At 41.2% G+C, this 21711-nt stretch overlaps 1 protein-coding gene across 6 annotated transcripts in view; it reads right to left on the bottom strand.

The window, feature by feature from the left end:
• The window catches only part of FSD1L (fibronectin type III and SPRY domain containing 1 like), a 63856-nt gene extending 43626 nt beyond the window's left edge, over positions 1-20230 (bottom strand). For 5 of the 6 annotated variants that reach the window (XM_073345964.2, XM_073345969.2, XM_073345965.2 and 2 more), the window contains exons 1-5: positions 20077-20230; positions 11885-11980; positions 10712-10843; positions 4959-5060; positions 210-232 (exon numbers count right to left, since the gene is read on the bottom strand). In XM_073345964.2, the coding sequence (XP_073202065.1) occupies positions 210-232; positions 4959-5060; positions 10712-10843; positions 11885-11980; positions 20077-20091 (368 nt within the window). In that variant the 5' untranslated portion in view covers positions 20092-20230. The remainder of the gene's footprint in view (positions 1-209; positions 233-4958; positions 5061-10711; positions 10844-11884; positions 11981-20076) is intronic. The other variant, XM_073345970.2, reaches the window with a different exon arrangement.
• Positions 20231-21711: the final 1481 nt, after the last annotated feature.

The raw sequence follows: 21711 nt of genomic DNA, 5'->3' as shown, positions 1-21711 counted from the left end.
AAGGAGAAAGGTTAACCAGCTAGACAGGGGAGAGTAAGAAACTGACTATATGGAATGCTGTCAAATAATGTATATAATCTTTCAATTGTGATACTCTTGTAAACAATACCTAAGAGCATCAGAAAGTTGACTGTTCCCCTTTAAGACTGTACTTTTGAGTTCCGTGAAAAGATATTAACAATTACAAAGCAAGAAGTTTTGTACCGTACCTATCTTTGATCTGTCTGGCAGCCTTGGTGCATATCAGGAAGAAGAGAGAGAAGGTAATTAGTGCTTCCATGCAAGTCTCAACAGCAGTAACATGCAAGAAGAGTTAGATTATGAATCCCACAGCTATGCAGCTCAGATTCAAACACCAAACAATATTTTACCACTTTGATGTAAGATTTTTCTTTCCATAAGCTTGTGTTAATGCACAATGGTTAGAAATGCTGTAATAAGTCAGATCAGAGCAAATCAACTTCAAAAGCCACACCAAACCAACTCCAAATTACTGGGCTTTTTCTTCTTGGGGGGAGGGATAGCTCAGTGGTTTGAGCATTGGCCTGCTAAACCCAGGGTTGTGAGTTCAATCCTTGAGGGGGCTATTGAGGGATCTAGGGCAAAAATTGGGGACTGGTCCTGCTTTGAGCAGGGGGTTGGACTAGATGACCTCCTGAGGTCCCTTCCAACCCAAATATTCTATGATTCCAGTGTAAGAGCAGATATCCAGTTTATCACTTTAAATTTCTTTCCTGCATCCATAATTCCAAATTTAAAAGAAAAAAGTACAAAGACAGCAGCATTTACTTAGGTTCTGCTCTTTTGAATCAATAGTGTAAAGTACTTGTTTTATTGCCAGTGGTGTTTATCCATACCATAACCTGTCAGAAGCTTAACTTCTTGTAGAACAGGTATCAAAGAGGAAAGGAAAATTTCCCTCTGAAAGTTATTGTACTGTTTCTTCAATCCTACTTTACAGTAGATTTTCCCCATCTATTCCTCAGAAGCTCCAATATATGGAGTTGCACAAGTACTCAACTTCCTGCTATTATTGTAGTACACCCAGAACCAATATGGCTGATCTACGGGTATCAAAGTCTTAAATTTACCATTTGAAAACAGGGAGGCCTGGTCACATTTAAGAATAAAAAGGTTATTGAACAAGTTAACAATGAGAAGATGGGTGGATTCATCTTTCACCTAGAGTTTCTAGTTGGTTTGAGGTTGCCTTCAACTGAGATTTTTATTTTGGAGGATTAACTCTCAAGGAACAGCACCAGAAAGCTTAGGCCATTTCTCTGGACATAAGAGTATTTTACAAAACCTAAGAGAAAGGTTTTTGTAAATTACAAACATGTTTTCATAAAAATATCTTTCCATTGGAGACATTATTGGTTTGATAGGAAAGTCTTGTAATAAAGAGATTATACTACAATATCACATAAGGGATCTTATGGTGATTGTAATTGTACTAGATGAATATCAATATGCTGTACATAGTTGGACTATTTAAACCTACAAAAAGCAGTGAGGCTGAATTTCACTTCAATTTAGAATACCTGCAGAGGACCCTCTGAGCAAAGGTGAATTTCATTCTAAGTGCCCTTATTTGCTAAATATCTGTTGTGTAAAGTATACTAAAAATAGAGAGTTTGACCAACGACATTCCTCAAGGGAGGAGATCCTACTTTGGCAACCCTAGTAGGGTCTTATGTAGCAGCTCTTATTTACAATTCCTCATAGCTGTGCCTTTAAAAAGGTAGGATCAACTTTTTGAAGGGGGGTGGCACGGAAAACAAAAAACAAACCACTTCTCCTAGAACAAGGATTTAAGAATGTTCCAGGGAAGACCCAGAATCCATCCTGTCATTTCTCTAATGAAGCAAACATTTAGCTCTCAATCCTGCAATTACCCCTTCAAAAAAAAAAAAAAAAAAGTAACACCTGAAAGAGGTCAGTGTAGTTTTCTGTACAGAGAAGGAAGATGAACATCTCATTTTAGAAATGAGAATTGCTGATCTAATGAGCTGGCTCAGCAGACTATGCTAGGAGACATTTGCAGTTGATCCAGTTCTCTTCTCCTAGCTACATTCCTTGTCAGTCATGGTGGTCTTTAGTGCTGTTCATGGTTTTTCCATGTCATAATTTCACAGTGAGCAATTTAGATGAAGTTTTTCAGCTTGTTTCAAAAATTCACAGAAGCCTAATTCACTAAATATCACTTTGACAAAAGAAATCCATCCTCAATCATAGTTTAAATGCAGTAGACATGAATAGGATTTGACGTCTCCCCCCACATTGAGATAGCTGTTCTCAAATTAAGTGATTAACTCTGAAAACAAACAGAAGATCCCCTGTACTATGGGGTTTACATGTTATTGAAAGCTGAATGACTCATTAGCTGGCTAGCCATACAAAAACTGTATTTGGCTCTACCCAGCAAGGAACGTGAAACATGTCAAAATAGTGACTTGCATCAATTCATCAGCGTGGCCATAAGAGACATTTAAATTTAGACTTGACGCATTTGATCAGTTTAAATGCAGTTTGTGTATAAAATTAAACAGGAAACTTGCAAGAAAAGTCTTTGACTGTTCTTGACTGGACAGTGAGCGCAAATCAGTGCCAAGCCTGCTTCATACTGCTGTACATGACGTGAGTCACTTCAACCATCTACAGCTGAGACAGGACAGTAGAAACATTTAAATGAAGTTCTCTATAGAACTTAAGACCATTACTATGGTTCCCAAGTAGGTATAAATATCCAATTACTGATAGTATAGCATGTGGTTGCTATCTTCCCCTCTTAAGTTTTTACTTTATGGACACATGAAAATAAATGCAAAAGTTGTGCCCTGTATAATGTAACAAAATTGCAATGGCTGGAATATTTGTCAGTCAACTCTACTGCTCCCATTTCATTTAACAACACTTACATCAAGTCACTGCCTATGATGCATCTCTAAAATGGGGAGAGACTTGCTGTACACAGAATCAGTCTTGATGCACTGTTTTACTGATAAATATTCCACAGCTAAAAGAATAAGTTCTGCAAAGATAGTATACTGTTATGTCAGGTAGAGATCTGCAGTGCTTCAACATTAATATTCAGCCAAGTACCAACATTGCACAGTCCTACAATGGAGATATGCACTAATTTAGTGTATGCAATTTTTACTGTATTTTTCAACTAATATCTCCACATTTGACTGTAATTCTGTTTTTTTAAGAAACATACTTCCATTAAGCAAGCAGTTTCTCAGCCTCTTGGATGGTTGCTTAAGATTGGTATCTACAGTGAAATCTGAGTCCCAATAGTCATGACATCCTAAAAAGTGGATTCATCTCAAGCCTAATTATAGTATTGCAGTTTTAACCTAAAAATAAGCTAAGGCACGCACCATGGTGTCCACAACAAATGGTGTCCACAACAGATGCAGCCAAGTGCTTTTGCGTGTATGAAAGAACATTGTGAGGATAATATAAGCTTACAAATCAGCCCTACTTCCCAAGGGATTTCATTAGTGGGTTTTGTTTTGGTTTTTAAACTAAGGGTTTAGTTTGAATAAAAAGATTTCCAAGGTATTAGCTCTTGCATACTGCAATTAAATGTAAGAAGGTCTTCATTTTTTCTGTACTTAAATATTAAAAATGAGTACTTCAAAAGGCAGGGGCAGTCTTGTCTCCCCCTGCAACCCCTTCCAAGTATTAAAGCTCAATGAAGTAAAAAATCCACTGTCATAGCTGTGGGAGCATGTAGACCAGAACAGAGCCCTACAGTTCATGAAAATCTGTGCTCACAGAGAGCTGAAGTGGAGACTACAGCCCAGGCTAACAGTGCAAGTTACAAATACTAGATTCTAGCAGACTACACTTGTTCTTGGTACCTTGAATACTGCAGACTTTGTGATCCAAATGCCAAAAGAAATGGTCATTACAATTAGTGTAAGATGATTTCCATTAATAAAGTCTGTGTGCTTTCCAGTTGACTCTAGCTATAACATAGCTTTGGGTACAATACTTCAAGAGCTGTTTAAGATCTGACCCAGTTTTAACATGTCAAGAAATGACAAGTCATAAGCCATCATGTATTAGGCTCCCTAAATTTTAAGTACTAGATAGATATTTAGCTTTTAACTTGTCAGTCCTTCGGGGAAAAAAATTAAACAAACAGGTTTCAAGAGGGAAAAAGCAAGAACTCACACTGTCACTTTAAGAGTAAGATTGTCCTATTTACTAGAACATTTCCAGTATCCTTGTTATCAAGTGAAAATTAAAATGGCAGAAAATACAAGTAATTGGGTTTTGGATTTGATGTGGCTCACTGCATTGTTAGTACAAAACAAATATGGTATGTGACATTGACAAAGTCAAATGTGGGATATCCTAGTAATAGATCTGAAGCTGCAGTAACTGGATTGCCAGCATTTTACCAGTTGTATTGTGTTTCCACTCCTCTACCTTTCCCTTGGTGCATTTCCCCCACTCAATTGTAAGTTTGTTAATGGTAACGTACATATATTGTTTGTATTAGCTACACCGAATCACTCAAACAGTCTCTGGACTGTCATTGGGCTGGAAATTTGTACAAAAAACCCAGACATTAGAAGGCCTGCAAGGCATATGGTAAAAACTGCCCTGAGGAGCTTACAGATGCTAATGTAAGATTTTAAACAGCAGTTAAATCAAATGGCTATAGCAGCTGTCATGGTTACAACCCATCAAAACCAGGAGTTAACAAAAAGCAATACTAGGGTAGTTTGGAATGAAAATATACCAATGTAGCTACTGATTTTTCACCTTTTAACAGCCAACTTGGCACTATGGCTCGAGGCACTAGCTCCTTTTCCAGATTCCTCTCCTCTTACACTACTGTTACGCTAAGCGGTTTGTAATGACAGATTTATGATAAAATCCCATTCAAGTTAAGAAAACAGAACTGTGTTTTCCTTATTCACAGCAGTTTAATTTTCTACCTTTGAGAATTCCTCAGGGTCCTTTATGTCCAGTGACCGTGCAGCAAATTCTAGTAGTTCTTCAGAATTCTCCAAGGCATTACTACATTGGCTAAGTTGATTCTAGGGTCAGAAAACAGGAGAGAGTTCCAAATATTAAAATTTGGAGAGTTGGTAAGATAGTTTTGACAGGTTCCCTCCGGGGTGCCACTTGGAACTGGGGTACAAGTGAGCCTGCCTGACCCACCGGCCTGGACTCCCTCTCATACTGTGGTGCTGTGATAAGTTGCCAAGCTCTCCGAGCTTGCTCTTTCACCATCATACACACAGATAGGGACACACCGAGCTGCAGCTTCACACACAGATGCGGAGATCAGCTCTGCATGGGAAGGCTGAACTAAAGCACCTCCCAGTTGCTAAGGCACGCACCCCCTTCTGGAGTGTGAACACAAAATTATACCATCTTGTGCTGCACAGGGAACTGCGCGGTATAAGCTCATAAAATTCACCCTCTCCCTCAATGTATAAAGAGATATGCAACAGCTTTCTGCCCCAAATTATAACTTCCACACGTAGTGGTTTTAGACCAAACAAAACTAGTTTAACTACAAAATATAGATTTTAAGTGGTAAACAGATCAAAGCAGATTACCGCAGTAAATAAACAAAACCACAAACAGATCTTAAACACACTAAATTAGGTAGGATATGAATTAGCAAATTCTCACCCTGAGTGATAAACAGGCTGGCAGATTCTTAAGGCACAAGCTGCCTTGGCTTTCCCAGGTTCATACACAGGCTAAAAATCCCTCTAGCCTGGGACCATCACTTCCCCCAGTTCAGTCCTCAGCTCTCAGGTGTTTCCAGGTGTGTTGTTGTAGGGAGAGAGGTACCATCATGTCATTATCCCCCTTGTATATCTTCTTCCCACTTGCTGGAAAGCTCTTTTGCTGTGACCTGGGTCAAACAGTTCCCACTGTGCAACGATATCTCAGAGGTTTCTACTGCACACAGTTCCGGGGGTAATCCTTGTGCACATTTTCTCAATTAGCTATTAATATTGTTTGGCCTTTTTACTGTTTTACCTGAAAGACTGTTTGTGGAGGTTTTCAACCTCCACAACATGGTTCAGTAACACCTACATAACCAAACTTCATAACTTCACATATGACAATAGCACATACAATCCAATGACATATTACTGTCTAGCAGATGAAGACTTTTAGAATGATACCTCACAAGGCACATTTTGTACAAAACATATCCTAATTACAAGATAGTGGTGAATATTGGGGTGCCAGGGTTTCACAACAGTGAGTACTAGTATGAACAGCAGAATTTGGACATTCATCCCAGCTGCACTATAAATGTTACTGAGTATCAGCTCTGCCACCCAAAGGTTTTGGCATCCTTCTTGGCAGGACACATCGTCTTAGCTAAGTAAGTTTCTACAGCTGAAACTTAAGGATGTGTACTATGCCCTATGAAACTAAGGAGCAAATAATTAGTTAGATGGCACCCGTAAGGCCCGATGAATGTATAACTGCAGTCTACTGCTCTTAACATACTAAAAATTGTAAACATTTTACAGAGTGTGCCAAATAAATTAAAGTGTATGTTGCAGATATGGTTAAAAAGCTTTCAGTATGGCTTGAACCATGCTTTCCAGTTTTAAAAATCTTAGTTCAATATTATGGAGATACCCCTTCAAATGTAATTTAGTACTGTGTACAATATCTTAACTGCAGGCCAAAGGGTAGGGCAAGGGAGACATGAGTTTTGTCCCAGCTCTGCCATCAACTTGTTGCAGTGTAGGTCATTTAATCTGCATCAATTTTCTGTAATGTGCTGCTTACTCACCCTTGAGATCTAGGGATACAGCACTGCAAGTGCCCAATAGATCTGCTGATACTGTACAGCAAATAAATGTAAGTCTCTTCCCTGAATAGCTTCCAGGAGCAAACCAAAAAAATTGCACAATACAAAACTTGCCTCTTTCTAAAGAGTGACACTCATGCCAGTTTCAAAGCCCTTTGTTCTCAAAACTAGAGATGTAAATATCTGTTTAAAAACTATATAATTTTAATTGTTTAACTGATAAACCTTTAACCAAGGTCCCTCTGGCCAGCTGCAGCTGGTCCACCAGGGTTAACGGTTAAGGTCAATTAACAGCAAGCCTAATGCTTACTAGTTAACATTTTACACCCCTATCTCAAATGCTGCATAAATGTAACTAGTTTTTGCAGAGTGATGTTCAGTGAGAGGTTGAATCCATCTAGACTTTTTAGGTAAGACTATTAAAAAAAGTTTAGGATCTAAGTAACTGTCTTTAGTAGCAAAAGATTGTTTGAGACCTCAAAGTTTATATCAATTTTCTGTGATTTCTGACTGAATTAATGCAAACTTCCCTCAAGCCAGTCAATGTAGCTTCTGTCCACTGACCCACATGTGACTGTTCTTGATATATCAGCTTTGATACACACTTCACAACATTGCATAATATTGCCATAGAAGCAGATATCTCAATAGCAGTGTTTAGCTAAGGGCATCTCTAAACAATTTGCAAAGATACAGCAGACAGACACTAGCATTAGAATTCTGGATGGATGCATCAGTATTTGGGAACAGAAGGAGTCATGTCAGTTGTAAACAAGTGTAATTAGGATAGATGGCCCCACAAATAAGTAGTGTTTCTTCCAGCCTCACACAGGTTTTAAAGGGTGGGTTCCAGTTATAAGCATGGGCCTATAGAAGAGTTCAATATTCTTGTGAGAGGACATCAACTTTAGAGAGTTAATTAAAATCACTCACATTACAATATCTGGTAGATTTGTTATAAATCTACTAATTATACAGACATGACTGTACAACTTACAAGTTCTTCCCATTTAAAGGCATGGAATAGGTAGTTTTCCAATCCAGACAGTATCAGGAAGACTGCCTGCGTAAATACAGCACAAACACTTCCTGGTGACAGTAAAATTAGGAGACATTGCTTCCTCAACTCCAATCAAGAGTCACACCCAGTTAAACTCTAGACCAGCGTTTCTCAAACTGGGGTCTGTGAGGGTACTCCAGGGGGTCCACAGGCTCTGCTGATCAATTCAACTCCTCCCCCTCCCTCCCAGCACCTCCTGCACACTGGAGAACACCTGTTCAGCAGCATGCAGGAGGCACTGAGAGGGAGGGGAAGGTGTGGGATGGGGCCTTAGGCTGAGTGGAGGGCTTGGGGGGTCCGTGAAAAATTTCAAAGTGGTGGTCCTCAGGTTGCTAAAGTTGAGAACTGCTACCCTAGACTAAGCTTCATTATTTCAGCTATACTTTTGTACAGTTGACCTATATAGTGCATTGTTAGCCAACAAGGAGTCCAGCATGCAGTCTTGACTAAAAATTTGATTTATCAATTAAGGTACATCTAGAATAGTCAATATTATCCTTTATCTGCTTTTAGTAGGCCTTTGGAGATTCATAAAGTGCAGTTCTATTCTGAAACACAACTCCTCTCCATCCCCCTCCAAAAGAGTACCATGGAATTCCTTGAATCATGAGACATTGAAGGTGATCAAATTTGAAGATTAAGAAAATAAACATTTCCAGGGCTGGTAGCTATAACAACCTTCCCTGAAAGGCAAGCTGACAAAACCTGCAAGTATTCAGTCACCAGTAACATTCCACGGGCCCTCTTTTTTCCTTCGGATTTCAAGAAGTGGCAGTGCAGTCATACAATACATAGGTTTCAGGTAACAGTTGTTGGTTCAACTGTACGACACTGACAGACAAGCTTTCAGAACGTCAAGCCCTCTGTTAGGTCATGAAATTAAGTTCCTTAAATTAAGTTTTCTATATGGTATGATCATAACTGTGGATTTAAACCCTCCTGCTTCAGATCATGATCTGAGCAATGACAGCCCAGTTAGGGATTTCTTGCACCTTCCTTTGAGGCAACTGGTACTGGCCACTATCAGACGTGATACATGTCTAAATAAAGCACTGGTCTAATTAAATACCAGAACTCCTATTAGGTATACATGCTGTTTGCTTCCACAGCTACCCCACCCCAACCATTAAAATATTGAACACCTTAAAAACATTAGTGATTTCACCCACACATGTGAAGTAACAAGGATTATCCCCATTTTTTAAGACAGGAATCTGAGGCACAGAAAAGTGACTTGCCTAAGGTTCTATAGGAAGTCTCTGGCAGAGTTAAGTGCCAAGCAGATCTGCTCATGCTGTACAGTGGGTAAATGTTAGCCTCTGACCTTAAAAGCCTCGAGTAGCAAGCTAAAAAGTTTGCAGAATACAGAACTTGCCTCTTTCTAAAGAATATCAGCCAGGCCAGTTTCAAAACCCTTTGTTCTCAGTCAAACACTACATAAATGTAATTAGGCTCTTGACTGGAACTTCAGTAACTAAACTTATTTTAAGACTAAAAAAATCTAAAATGACAATACTAGCTCTTCTATTTGGTATAAAATTTACAGTTCTTGCTTAAGAAGGATATAGGAAAAACCTGTATGTTAAAACCTCTTGGCTTGGTCCCAGAGCTCCAACACCAGCACTGCTATGAGGGAGCTAGAAGAGTATAATGAGTAAAGACAAGAAAGCACATCAAGTGCCTTAGTCAGAGTCTATTTGCAGGAATTCTGGAACAAAAGTTGAGCAGCTGATGTGGGTATTGAGATGCAAACGACCGCAACGGTCTTTCAGCCCTATTATTTCATAGGGGTGCTAAAGAATAAAGCCAGAAAATGTCTCTTTCCTGTGTACTCTGGAAACTGTTTTGTGAAATTTAATCCAAGTTTAGCTGCCAAGCCTTTGAGTATGGATATTACTAGTGAACAGGCCCCTAAAGGAGCCATGGAAATTTGTTCTGAGAAACTGTCTAGGACTTAAAAAACCTTATTGTGTTTAATATTGAATTTGCTTTAAGGAGGACTCCAATGTGGATGGAATGGTATTCTTATTTTCCTTTATTGTGAAAATGTCTGTCTACCTTTTCTCTTCACCCTCCTGCTCTGAAAGGATATGCTCCCCTTACTCCTAGTGGTTTGTGTTTTTTTTTTTGTTTGTTTTTTTAACTAGAGGAACAGCAATTAAAAAGATAAGATTCACAGTCCCTTGCAACATATGGCAATGTTTATTTTTCCAAAAGCTACACTTTATTTTCTCCAATAGTTTGTCATGGATACAAAGTTGATGTCCAGTTCAGAAAGTCAGTTGTTTTGTTTATATGTCATCACACTCCCACTCCCAAAGATAGTCCCCTACACAGGGTTTAACTGTAGAATACCTGTTCTTATATCCAACACTTCAGAAAAACATAAGTATTGGGAACTGTGTAGCAACAAGTACCTCATACTTTTCCAGTGGAGGACAGATAACTCCTTATGTGTAAAGAGCAAGGAGGAGGAAGTATGGATCAGTAAGTAGGTGCTAGCCTAGGACTTGAGACCTGGATTCAATTCCTAGGTCTGTTACAATCTGCCTGTGTGGCCCTCAGCATGTCACTTAGCTTCTCTGTTCCATCAGTAAAATGGGGGAACAGCACTTCCTTATACTCAAAATCCATGTGAGTTAAATATATTTAAAAATTTGAGGGACTTATGCAATGAAAGCCATGTAAGTAATTAAGATAGAACACACACCTTAGCTAGGAGTAAACATTTGTTATAAATACTTGCTGCAAAAATCATTTTGCGTTGACAAATTAGCTAGTTTTAGTCAAGAATTACATCCTTAGTACTTCAAAAACTTTCAGATGTATGTAATTACCTGTAGCTCTTGAGATTTATGAGCTTGTTCTTGCTTAATACTGTTGGTCATACTTTCCTTCATCTCATCCAGTATAGAATACAGACCATCAAATTCCTCATCCAGCTCAGCAATTACATTAGAAGAATTAGCCTGAGAAGAGAATCGTAACTGTGTTTCAGTTGTGCAAGAATAGTGATGCAGTCTTCTAGAGTGCCCCTGCCCCCCAACTACAATTTGCAATGATTACTCTGCATGTTGTCATGCTACCCCATCTCATAAAAATTTGCTAGTCATGATGCAATTTGTATGGTAGGCCTCTCTTAAGCAGATTAGAGAATTTAGAATATTACAGGCCACCAGTTGGTTATGTCAGCAATGCTACAAACAGAATCCTGCACAGCACACAGGTATGTGTAAACATTAGTTATCCAATAGCACAAACCTCTCATTGTCATGAGTCTCAAGCTCTCACACACAAAAAACTAGTAGTTCTCACACACAAATGTAATTACCTAGTTCTATGAGCAGCAATTGGTTTTATTTGCCACTACTTAAGAAACTTGCTTTTAGATTTACAGTGTTACAGACATACCAATGCTGAGCAAAGAGCACAGAGGTATAAGCATCAGGCAGTAGATAAATTAGAAAAAAATTAATCCTTGTTTTAGACTGAGAGAAGGGGTAAAGATACAACACAAGTCTGACAGTCTGTTATCTTCCAATTTACTGATTTAAAAGCACTAACCTGAAAAGCAAGACAAGTGCTGATGCTCAGACCAAAGAAATCTCAACATGCCACATGAATATTGACTTTTCAGAAGAATGTGATCTGGATTTAACTAGGAAAAAAGTTCACACACAACTACCACTTCACACAAGGTGGCAGAAGTTTCAAAATCATTTAGACTCTTCCCTATAGTTGAGTCCAGTCTCAGCATTTCACAAAAACAGGGATTTTTCAGTTTCAGAATTGAAATTTATACTTGCATTTTACTTTCAGTAAAATCACCCATAAACAGAAAAACCACCACAACAGCTTTCCTTTTTGGTTTTAAGAATTGTCAATAGCAGCTCTTTAGACACCAAGAATATTTTTAAGTGAGCATCAATAATCCAAGTCTGACTGACCTCCCACCCCTCAACTTCATCACATTTGCAAATATAATGATTTGCCGATATTAACACATGTACCTGAACACCTTTTAACGTATGGCTCAGTGTGTCGATAAAGTTCTGGATTTCATCATTTTTGTTCGCCAGAGTAGAGATAATCCTTTGTAGAGCTTCCTGGGATTACAAAGAAATTCAAAAGCGAATTCAATATTTGTAAAAGGATTATATATAATTCATCTTGTGAGCAATTTTAAATAGTTTGCTACCCCAAAGAATGTTTATTACTGAATGAAAACCTTGTCTGCCTATCACCACTTCCCACTGCAACACCAAATACAAACATGGATTCAAGTCCTAATGTGAAATTAGAGTTTTGTTTCAAAACGACAACGTTTTGTTAAAGCTAGGAAGGCCCAAAACAGTCAAAGATGTGAGATCTAAGACAGGGGTTCTCACAAGAAATTTTTTGGTGCCCTCAGCGTGTGGCCACCAACTATTGCTGGTAGCCGCTCTGCAAATTTTTCCTAAAATACTTCATTGTAATTTTTTTCCTCCCCTCAAGTTAATTTGGACATATATGTGCATATTTATGTAGGTTTTTTGCAGACTCAAATAAAAATGATGTACAATTTTCTCTGTTCTTTACTAGACCTCAACAGAATAGAAACAAATAATGTGTTTTGCATATTCTTGTCCCTTTTTGTTGTTTCTTTTGCTTTATGTGGTTGCTTATTTTTTTTTAAGACTAGCAAGTCTGTCTGTGTGAAAACAGATATTTGTATTTTGTTACTATCACTTCAGCAGACTTGCTAGCTAGCAAGGAGGCAGCGAAAAGTGATATTAACAGACATACAAATATTTTTCACAACAGACTTACTCAGCCCTGGCAAGCTGGGGGACAAATTAAGCCCTGGATGTGGAGGTGGGAAGGGAGGCAGCTCAGGGTCAGGGATTATGTGGCGGTGAGTCCAGGGACTGGAGCCCTGAGCAATGGCTGGGGGCGAGCCTGGGGCTAGGGGATGAAGCCCGCCACCACACAGCTGGAGTCTACTGCCTGGCCACCCCAAATCTGAAACCCGAGCCCTGCCGCCTGCCTGCTCTTCCAACATTTGTGGCCCCAGAGGGGGACAGGACCCAACCCCTACGTGCAGCCCTAGGAGGGGCCGTTGCTTTATCCCCCCGCCCTCCCATATTACCACCCAGGAGAGGCTGGGGACACACAAAAAGCCCCTAGTAGCAGCATGCAGCCACGATTGCCGCATTGAGAAACGCTATCTAAGAGGTGTTCCACCAAGGTATATGGCTTTTTCCTTATTTTAAGAAGTCTTTTCTACTCCTTTACACATTTGATCATGTAATTTGTATAAAGCGTGGCTAAAACTTCAGTGTTTTTGGCTTGGCTGTTAACAGAAGTTGGTATATAAGCAACTGTGTTTAAACTAACATTTCTTCCTAGTCCCATCCTTAATTCATTCTATAAATTCATCACAGGAAAATTTATTATTTCTGATCTCACAAATAAAGTGTGTGTATGATTCTCCAGTTGCTCAGAAATATTTAAAAAAAAAAACTTGGAACTGGGTAACTGCCTAGAAACAAGTCAGCTGATCAACCTTGTGGTATAGCACTCAGGTAACTAAAACTGGTGGGATGCTGTCCACTATCTCTAGAGGGTATGCCAACATCCAGTTCAATAGAATATTGAAAGGTAAGCTATGGAGAACACTAAGAACTGAATTATACTAGTATCCACCTACCTGCAGTCTAAGGATTTTAATGAGATACATCACTGATCAGTGTTTCAGTGGAAAAAAAATCAGCAAGCTATCTACAGTCCCTGCTTCCTGCCAGAAGGCCCTTAGGAAAAGATTCCAAACTTGAAATTGGAAGGTAAGTTTACCTTTACACCTATCAAGAGTTGGCATGAGGTAGTCATGCAATACTATTCTGGTTAATTGTGTGCAACTGCATACAGTTGACAAATCTTTCCAATTTTTATTACTCTTCAATAAGGACAGTCAAATTGCTATGGTGATGTGTACCAGGATCCATTACTTCCCTCAAATTACTGTTATGAATGTTTCCACCACTTGGTTTAGAATAGAAGGTTTCCCATTGATTAAAATATTATATAGGAGTATTATGGACAAAGTTGTTTTTAAGTTATTCCCTCAGACAGTCTAATCCTACCAACTGCTTTCTGGTTCACTACTGACCAGGAGCAATTGTGCTTGTGTCAGACAAGCCCACAGCTAAGCCTTAGATCCTATAAGCATAACCATCAGTATGGATGAGTCAGAAAACTCCCAATCCTCTTGACTTGGATTTATGAGATCCCGTTGGTTCTGCCGTTTGAAAAACATTTTATAGCCATGTACAATAAAGTCTGAATTTACCTGAAGGCAAAGGTCTATCTAGGTAACATTCAAATAAAGTCCTTTGCACAGCCACTCCTAAAATACAAACAATGTATCACTCCCATTTTCTACTTGCTAACAGTTGTCTCAACATAAACAAGATTGTGCCAATGATCCTAGAGTTAGGACTAATGGGGGGAGAGGGAACAGGAGGAGAAACAAGGATCGGCAAGACTATTAGAAATAGTACATAAAACTTTCAAGGCTACAGTTTCAGTTTCATCAAGCAGGAAGGAATACCATGAAGTTCAGCTAACTTTAATCCTAACCATATATTTTTCCTCATATTGGTGAAAAAAGGTAAAGGCTGAAAAATCCACTAATGGAGTGAGTAGCTTTCCTTGGCAGGTGTTGGGGCCCAAGCCATCAATTTCAAATAAAAAAGAGCTAGAAGTCAGCAGCTAGTATTTTGTTTGCAAATAATCGTCCAAATGAATAGTAAAATGCAAGATGAAGCAGACTGCAGCTCATCTCCGAAGGCTGGCAGCTCCAGCCTCTCTTCTGCTGTCCATAATTTCATTAAGATGAATTGTAGGAAAACAGAGGACCAATCTATACTTAAAAGGTTGCTGTGGCACAGTTGAAGATCTTCAGTGAAGATCTAGTATGCCAACAGGAGGGCTTCTCCCATTGACACAGTTAGTCCACCTCCCCCAGAGGCAGTAGCTATGCTGATGAGAGAATTAGCACTGTCTACATCAGGGGTTAGGTTGGTTTAACTGTGTCGCTCAGGGGTATGGATTTTTCACAGCCCTGGGCAACATAGTTATACCAATGCAAGTTTCTAGTGTAGACCTGGCTATAAGCAAAAGTAGAGGCTTACATCCCATCGGAGAATGGCCTAACAAGCAAGTTGCAGGGAAGCCCCTTGGCTAATTCCCCACAGAAGGGGATTCAAACAACATTGCACAGAAGGTAAGCATTGTGTTTATCAGGCATTGTCCTGGATGTCATTGGTGAGCCGGTTCATTTTTGTACTTCCTTCTGGCTAGTAGGCTTAGTACCCCAATTAGTACATGTTCATGGAGTCACTGAAGTCCTAAGATAAGGTTTAGATGTGTTAGTATTGTATGCTAACAATCTGTTCATAGCAAATTAATTACAGTGTAATTTAAGAATTAGATTTAGTGCCTCTGAATAGCACATTAATGCCCATGAGTTACATGATGTGATTGGATACATTTTGTATTGAGGGAGTGCAGGCTCAAATGGTTTGGTTGTGTAAAGCACAGTCCTGACAACTATGTGGGTAAGATCAACTCATCAAGATAGAAGGAAAAAGAGGCCAACCCAAGAAGCGATTGGCAAAACTGTAACCTACCCTCATGAGAAGATGGCATTGGGCTTTCTGATATGTAGCAGTGAGTCTCAGCTGACCCGATCAGCTCAGTGCACCCCACATACTTATTATATTGATTTAAAGGATGTCTTGTAATATATCATTGAAAAACTAGCAACTCACCGATTAGTATTCTTGTGAGATTATGTATTGTTAATATAAAAACTATAAATGTGCTGGAAATGTTTTTAAAATGTGGTAGGGCTTAAGGCCCCCTGTGTTAGACCAAGGAACGTGGCTCCACTGGCTTGTATCGTCTCCAATGTAAATTGATCAAGGAGAGGCAATGAAGTACATTTACATAAAATGTAAACAAAGCCATCAAAGAGGAGGAGACAACAAAACAAACAGAAACACATGGCTTCAGCTCTCTGGTGGACACAGCAAGCTGAGCCCCCTGGAAACAAGGATGAACCTTGAGAATATGAATGGAGAAAACAAGCCATTTTGGCATTCTTCACCTGAAGAAACAAAGATATCAAGCACTTTGAGATCAGAGTTGGATCCTGCCTGAGGACTAGCCAGCCCTGCTAGAAGACTTGTTAAAATGGACTATGGTGAAAAAAATCAAAGATTCCAGCTTGTTAAATTGGCTTTTAGCATTAGAAGCACTGTCAAAGCCGATTCCCCACTCTGGCACTTTGAGTGCAGAAGGTGGGGACCTGCAAGGATTCTAAAAATTAATACTGGCTACTCCAGGCTTGTATTAAACTCCCAAGGTTACAGTTTCTCTGACCTTGGATACATAGACGCTGCCACCACCCAAATGCAAAACACACACATCCTTTGAAATCAGAAAGGCACACTTCGGAATTCCTTCCTGTGAGGTACCCTCAAGCCCTTTCATCCGCCTCCGGGGAAGAGCGGAGAAAGAAAAATAAAGGAAATCAGCTGTTGCCACCAGCTAATTTAAGAACATATGCACAAACATCTTAGGACACCAAAAATCCAATCCTGTTCTTAAAAAAGGTAAATTTTATTAAAAACAACAAAAAAAAAACACATCTGGAACTTAGGCTTTTGCTAGATTTAAAAAAAAACCCACTTACAAAATTTAAACCTCAAGAATAACCTTCTTGAGGTCCAGCTTAAAGGTTAAAAGCAAAACAAAAAGTATTTGGGGTTAGCACAGAGGAGTCCACAAGCCAATACTAAAACAAATAAATAAACCTAATCGTGTTTTTCTAGACATTCCCTAGTTTACTTACATATCTGGGGTTTCAGATAAGCAATCTCTAGGTATTATCTGATGGTTTTTCATATCTGGCTTAAGCTTCTCACTGCATAACTGCTCCCTGTTCCCTTTTTCGCCCCAGAGAATCACAACACCTAGACAAAGGGAAGGTTGTGGGTTGTTTTTAAAATGCGGGGGGGGGGGGGGGGGGGGGGGGACAAAAAAGTTCTAGCCCTCCCATTGGTTCTTTTGGTCAGGTGCCCACTCCTTTCCTTTTACTTGTGGGCTTGTTAACCCTTTACAGGTAAAGGAAGCAGAGAACCACCACCAAGAGGGATTCCATAGCCAACTGAGTGTCCACAAAAGGGAGCTACCCTCCCCCCCCCCCCATTTATCACAAACATATTTTCACTTTTGTTTATTTGGAACCTTTTCTATCCCAATTCCTTCTGTTTGGTATCATTTAAGTATCTGCCCTTTGTTAATAAGGAATCTCAGTGGAGCGTTTTAAACTGAAAGAGTAAAATCCACAGTCAAACTAACAGGCTGATGCTGTGTATGGTCTTCTCATTGTAGCACTCATAAAACCTTATCAAATTTGCTGGTCCTTTAGAGAAAGGCTGAGCACTGCATGGGAGACAGTTTTAGGTAGACACAGGACCATAGGGGCAGTTAGTATCACCCTGCATGGAGTAACCAGGCTGGTGGAAGCCAGAGTGAGGTCACTGTGCTGTATGCAGGTGGCTGGTGTCAGGCCTCTGAGTCAAAGTTGCACAGTACAGAAGCACGTAAGGTTGTAGGCGACACTTTACTGGTCTAGGTGAAACTCCAAAGCATCACAGTGGAATATCATAAAAGAAGACATTAGAATGTGGTGTAATAGACTAGAGGACATAGCATTGAACAGAGCACTCTGGAGAGAGAGAGGACTCGTAAAGCGGATTCCATTAGATGGGATTAACAAAAAGACAATACATTTTGTGTATCTAAAGTTTCACAAGCAAGTCTGTCATACTACACTACAAATATACAGTAATAGACATGACAAGATTTTTTGTAAGTTTACAGATACACAAGATGTCCCTTCCTAAATGACACTTGATTTATATGCATTTCTATGGCACTCACATAGCAACTGAACACCTCAAATATTAATGAAATATACATAAGGTTATTCATTTGGCCCTAGCAAGTATGGGTCTAGCTCTGAGTCTGAGCCTCTGCAAAACCTTTCATTTAAGAATGAGGTTTCAAGACATTACGATTTCAAAGGTAACTTTCCAAATGTGAACGAAGCATAAACCAAGCTACTGCCCTCTTTAAGTCTGAAGATAGCTGTAATATTTCTGCTACTGTTCATAGCTTCTCCAAGCAGCACGGAAGGGAGATTAATACCACCTATGGTCAGTTTCAAGGATACTATGCAGAACCCCATGGGGCAGCAGTGAAACTTAGAAATCATGTGAATGCTACTGTTTGGAAAAGCTCTGACTAGCAGAGACAGGCACTGGAGAGGACCACCCAAAATAAAAAGGCTCCAGAAAAGGGTAAAGCAGAAGCCACTACTTAAGACTGGGAGAATCAGTAGAATAGCAGAGGCCCTCTCCCCTACTCCCACCACTTGGGGGAGGGGAGAAGAGAATAATTCCTTTTCTCTTCCAGCAACTAAAGGTGGATGGAGGTTCAATTTTATACAACATTTAATGAGGAAGACTTACAGAAGTTCACCCCCTTACCTCTTCAACCGAAAGGCCCCCGTGAGAGCACCCCGACAAGAGTCTACCACAGAGCTGGCTTAACAACCAGTTATGTGGTAGCATTTCTCATCTGCATATTTCAAAGTAGTAAGCTTAGTCATCCAGACAATAGGTGTGTGAAGTTTTTCAAGCCCCCAAAAAATCAAGGTACAACTCATAGCTAACAATAGTTCCAGTGTTTCTGGGCTACTGCCAGTAGTTAGGTGAGATCCTAAAGGAGGAGGCAGGGAAAAATCCTTCCTGATACCTGGCCAGGGACCCACAAAGTTGGGTCAAGATTACTTGCAGAGCCGATGCTAACTTTTTCCTGTTGGCGCAGTCTCCTAACCCAACCACTTTTCTGCAGGTCAATAATTTGATTGGGTGGGGGACAGGCAAGGAAGGAGACAGAAGGGAACGTGGGCCAACAGCCACATTTTAAAAACATACAAGAAATATAATTAATTTGTCCCCTTCAATGCAGTTTCACATTAACAGTAAACAGAGGGATTCACCTATGTCAACAATCTAATTACTGGTGGCCAAAATGCACAATAAGAGAGATCTATTCCAGACTGGTGTTTTATAACATACCATTAGCATCCCAACAAGCAGGATACTAAGTCTTTTGTTTAGCTCAAGATTTACATTTGTTGGTTTACAACCCCTTTACATCCCTCTCGTAGGAGGGATCAGACCAATATTGCAGAACGCTTTCCATCTATTTTCCCAGCATTTTTTCCTAGTAGCTCTCTCTTACACTTGATCATTTTGCAGTATACCAAATTACTGATAAGAATTTTTCTTCCACTGCTGAAACACTGTCCTATTTTCTCACTAGTACAGGCAAATCCCTTAGGGAAACCTGCTACTTCCCAGGAACTGTTGCGCACCTATGCTGCTCCGCTCTCCTCCCCTGTACGTCACAAGGGAGTTTCTTCTCAGCTATACTACACAGTTTTCATACAACCTCCCTGTGAAAAAGCCTCCTCCAAAGCTACAAAAGTTAGAATAAACGGCAAAGGAGAGAGAGAGAGATGGAGAGCGCACAGACAGAAGGATGGGTTCCCTCTCACATGAAGATTAGACGCACTTAATGGAAGCTACGTTTAGTGGGCAGCTACACTCCACCTCAGCATCCCCCCTGCCTCTAGCAACAGGTCCCACGGGACCCAGCCGGCTGCAGGCATCCTAACGCTGCCCTCTCGTCTGAAGGCAGCTCCCAAGCGAGCCCTGCCCCGCCACGCTCAGCGAGCCCGCCGACGATACCCAGCAATTTCCCCCGGCGGCAACTCGGCTTTGCCTTGCAGCAAAACAAAGCTGAACAAAAGCCTCTGACAGCCCCCGCCCCCACCCCCGCCGCGTCCCCCGGACCCACCCCACGGCTCGGGCAAAGAGCGAGTCACCCCAACCTGCCTCCCTCCCCCCCCCGCAGCCATTCCCGCTACCTCCTCACACCTGCCGGGGAGGCCCCCCCCGTGAGGGTGGGCGCGGCCCGTTACCGCCCGAGGGGCGGGGAGGGGGGACGCGCGGGGGGCGGGAGCCAGCCCCCCCCTCTCCCCCAGCGACACTCCCTCACACCAGTCTCCCGCGCGCCCACTCACTTTCTGGGCATCCATAGCGAGGCTGCGGCAGGCGCGCGCGGAAGACACCCTATCGCTCAGCCCACCCGCTAATGAAAGTCGTCTGCGGGAGAGAGGCTTGACTCTCCCACCCTCAGCGCGCGTCGACCGGCACCTCTGCGCCTGCGCTGTCCTGTCCCCCACAAACCCCTTCCATCCCCGCCCAACGTGCCCGCCCTTTCCCGGGCAGGACGCACCGCCCCATTCCTTGCTCGTCCAATAGAGATGCACCGCCTCGACCAGGCACCGCCTCCTCCCGGGCCTGTCTGACAGGGCGCCCCGCCCTTTCCCCACCTCCCTCGGTCCCTTGCGTGACTAGGAACGTCTATTTCGAGGCGGGAGGGGAAAGGCGAGAGAGATGGAGGTGGGAGCTGCAGCCCTGGCGCCTGCGCAGTGGGCGTGCTGCACACCGGCGGCTCGGGCGGGGGTTGGCCTGGGGGCGTCTCACGCTAAAGGAACGAGGCTTCCCCACATGCCCCGGAGTCGCCGGTTCGCGTCCAGCCGGCGCGCATGCTCTGCCCAGTGCAGGAACCAAACTCAGGCCCAGCCAGGCCTGGGCTATTCCCACGGCACAGGGGAGTGGAGGGTGTATTGACCTGGCAAAGGCCAGCAGTGGAGTCTGTATCCACGCCATAGCCGCCCCCTCAGGGGCAGAAGCCATTTTCGTTCTGGCCTGAGTTGACAAGTGACCAATGATTTTCACTGGCCAGCAGCTCCAAGGTGTTAAAGAAATCATGAGTCAGGCCCCCCAAATCATGACATTTTTAAAAAAAATCTTAAACTTTTAGTTATTTTATTTTCCTCTTGCTTTCAGAGCCTGTAGGGCACACTTGGCTCATGGCTTTAAGCTTTTTTTCCACATCCAGGAGGGCTAAAAAAAAAAGTAATTTTATTTTAGTGAAAACTGAGATGCCTACAGGAGCTGGGTCTTTAAGAAAAGCAGCAAATATTTCAAGACTAGCAATAAAAGCAGAAGAGTTGGCAACACTGGATTTTGGATTGCCTCCATTTCTGTATGTCCGGCTGGGATGCCTCAAAGGGACCTCATTTCTAGAGAGCAGGTGCTCAGCACTTTCTGAAAATCAGGCCCTTATAAGGCATCTCAAGTTGGACACATAAAAATCACTAATTACTTTTGAAAAGTTTGGGCCCCTGAGCCTGACAGAGGCTCAAGCACATTACCAGTGCTTTTGAAATGATAATTGTGGGTACACCTGTGAACATCACCATATTTCTGAATGTTTCAGGATAAGTATCCACTTTCTAAGGTTTTCACCCACTTTGGTGCTTTGTCTTGTATACAGCAGTCAAACTTTACACATTAGGAATCTTCCCCCTAAACCTAATATGTATTTAGTTTGCCATACTTGTAAACAAGCTTTGTAGTACTTCAGAGCCTTCTGACCCACAGAATAAAAAGTGTGTCATACAGCTTTTGAAATGTGTGGTAACTCTTCACATCAGTGACGTTTTACAAATATATAACTATAAAAACATTCACAGTATTTGAGAGTATCTGACTGTATCACTCTTGATTGGGGCTTTGGCATTATTGTAATGTAATTGATTGATAATAGTATAAACTCTGGTTGCAAAGTAAAAGAAAAGAAAACCGCA

Source organism: Lepidochelys kempii, chromosome 5 (assembly GCF_965140285.1).
Source record: "Lepidochelys kempii isolate rLepKem1 chromosome 5, rLepKem1.hap1, whole genome shotgun sequence".
NCBI lineage: Eukaryota > Metazoa > Chordata > Testudines > Cheloniidae > Lepidochelys > Lepidochelys kempii.
Note: the sequence above shows the minus strand (reverse complement) of the source record. Positions and strands in the feature narration are given on the sequence as shown.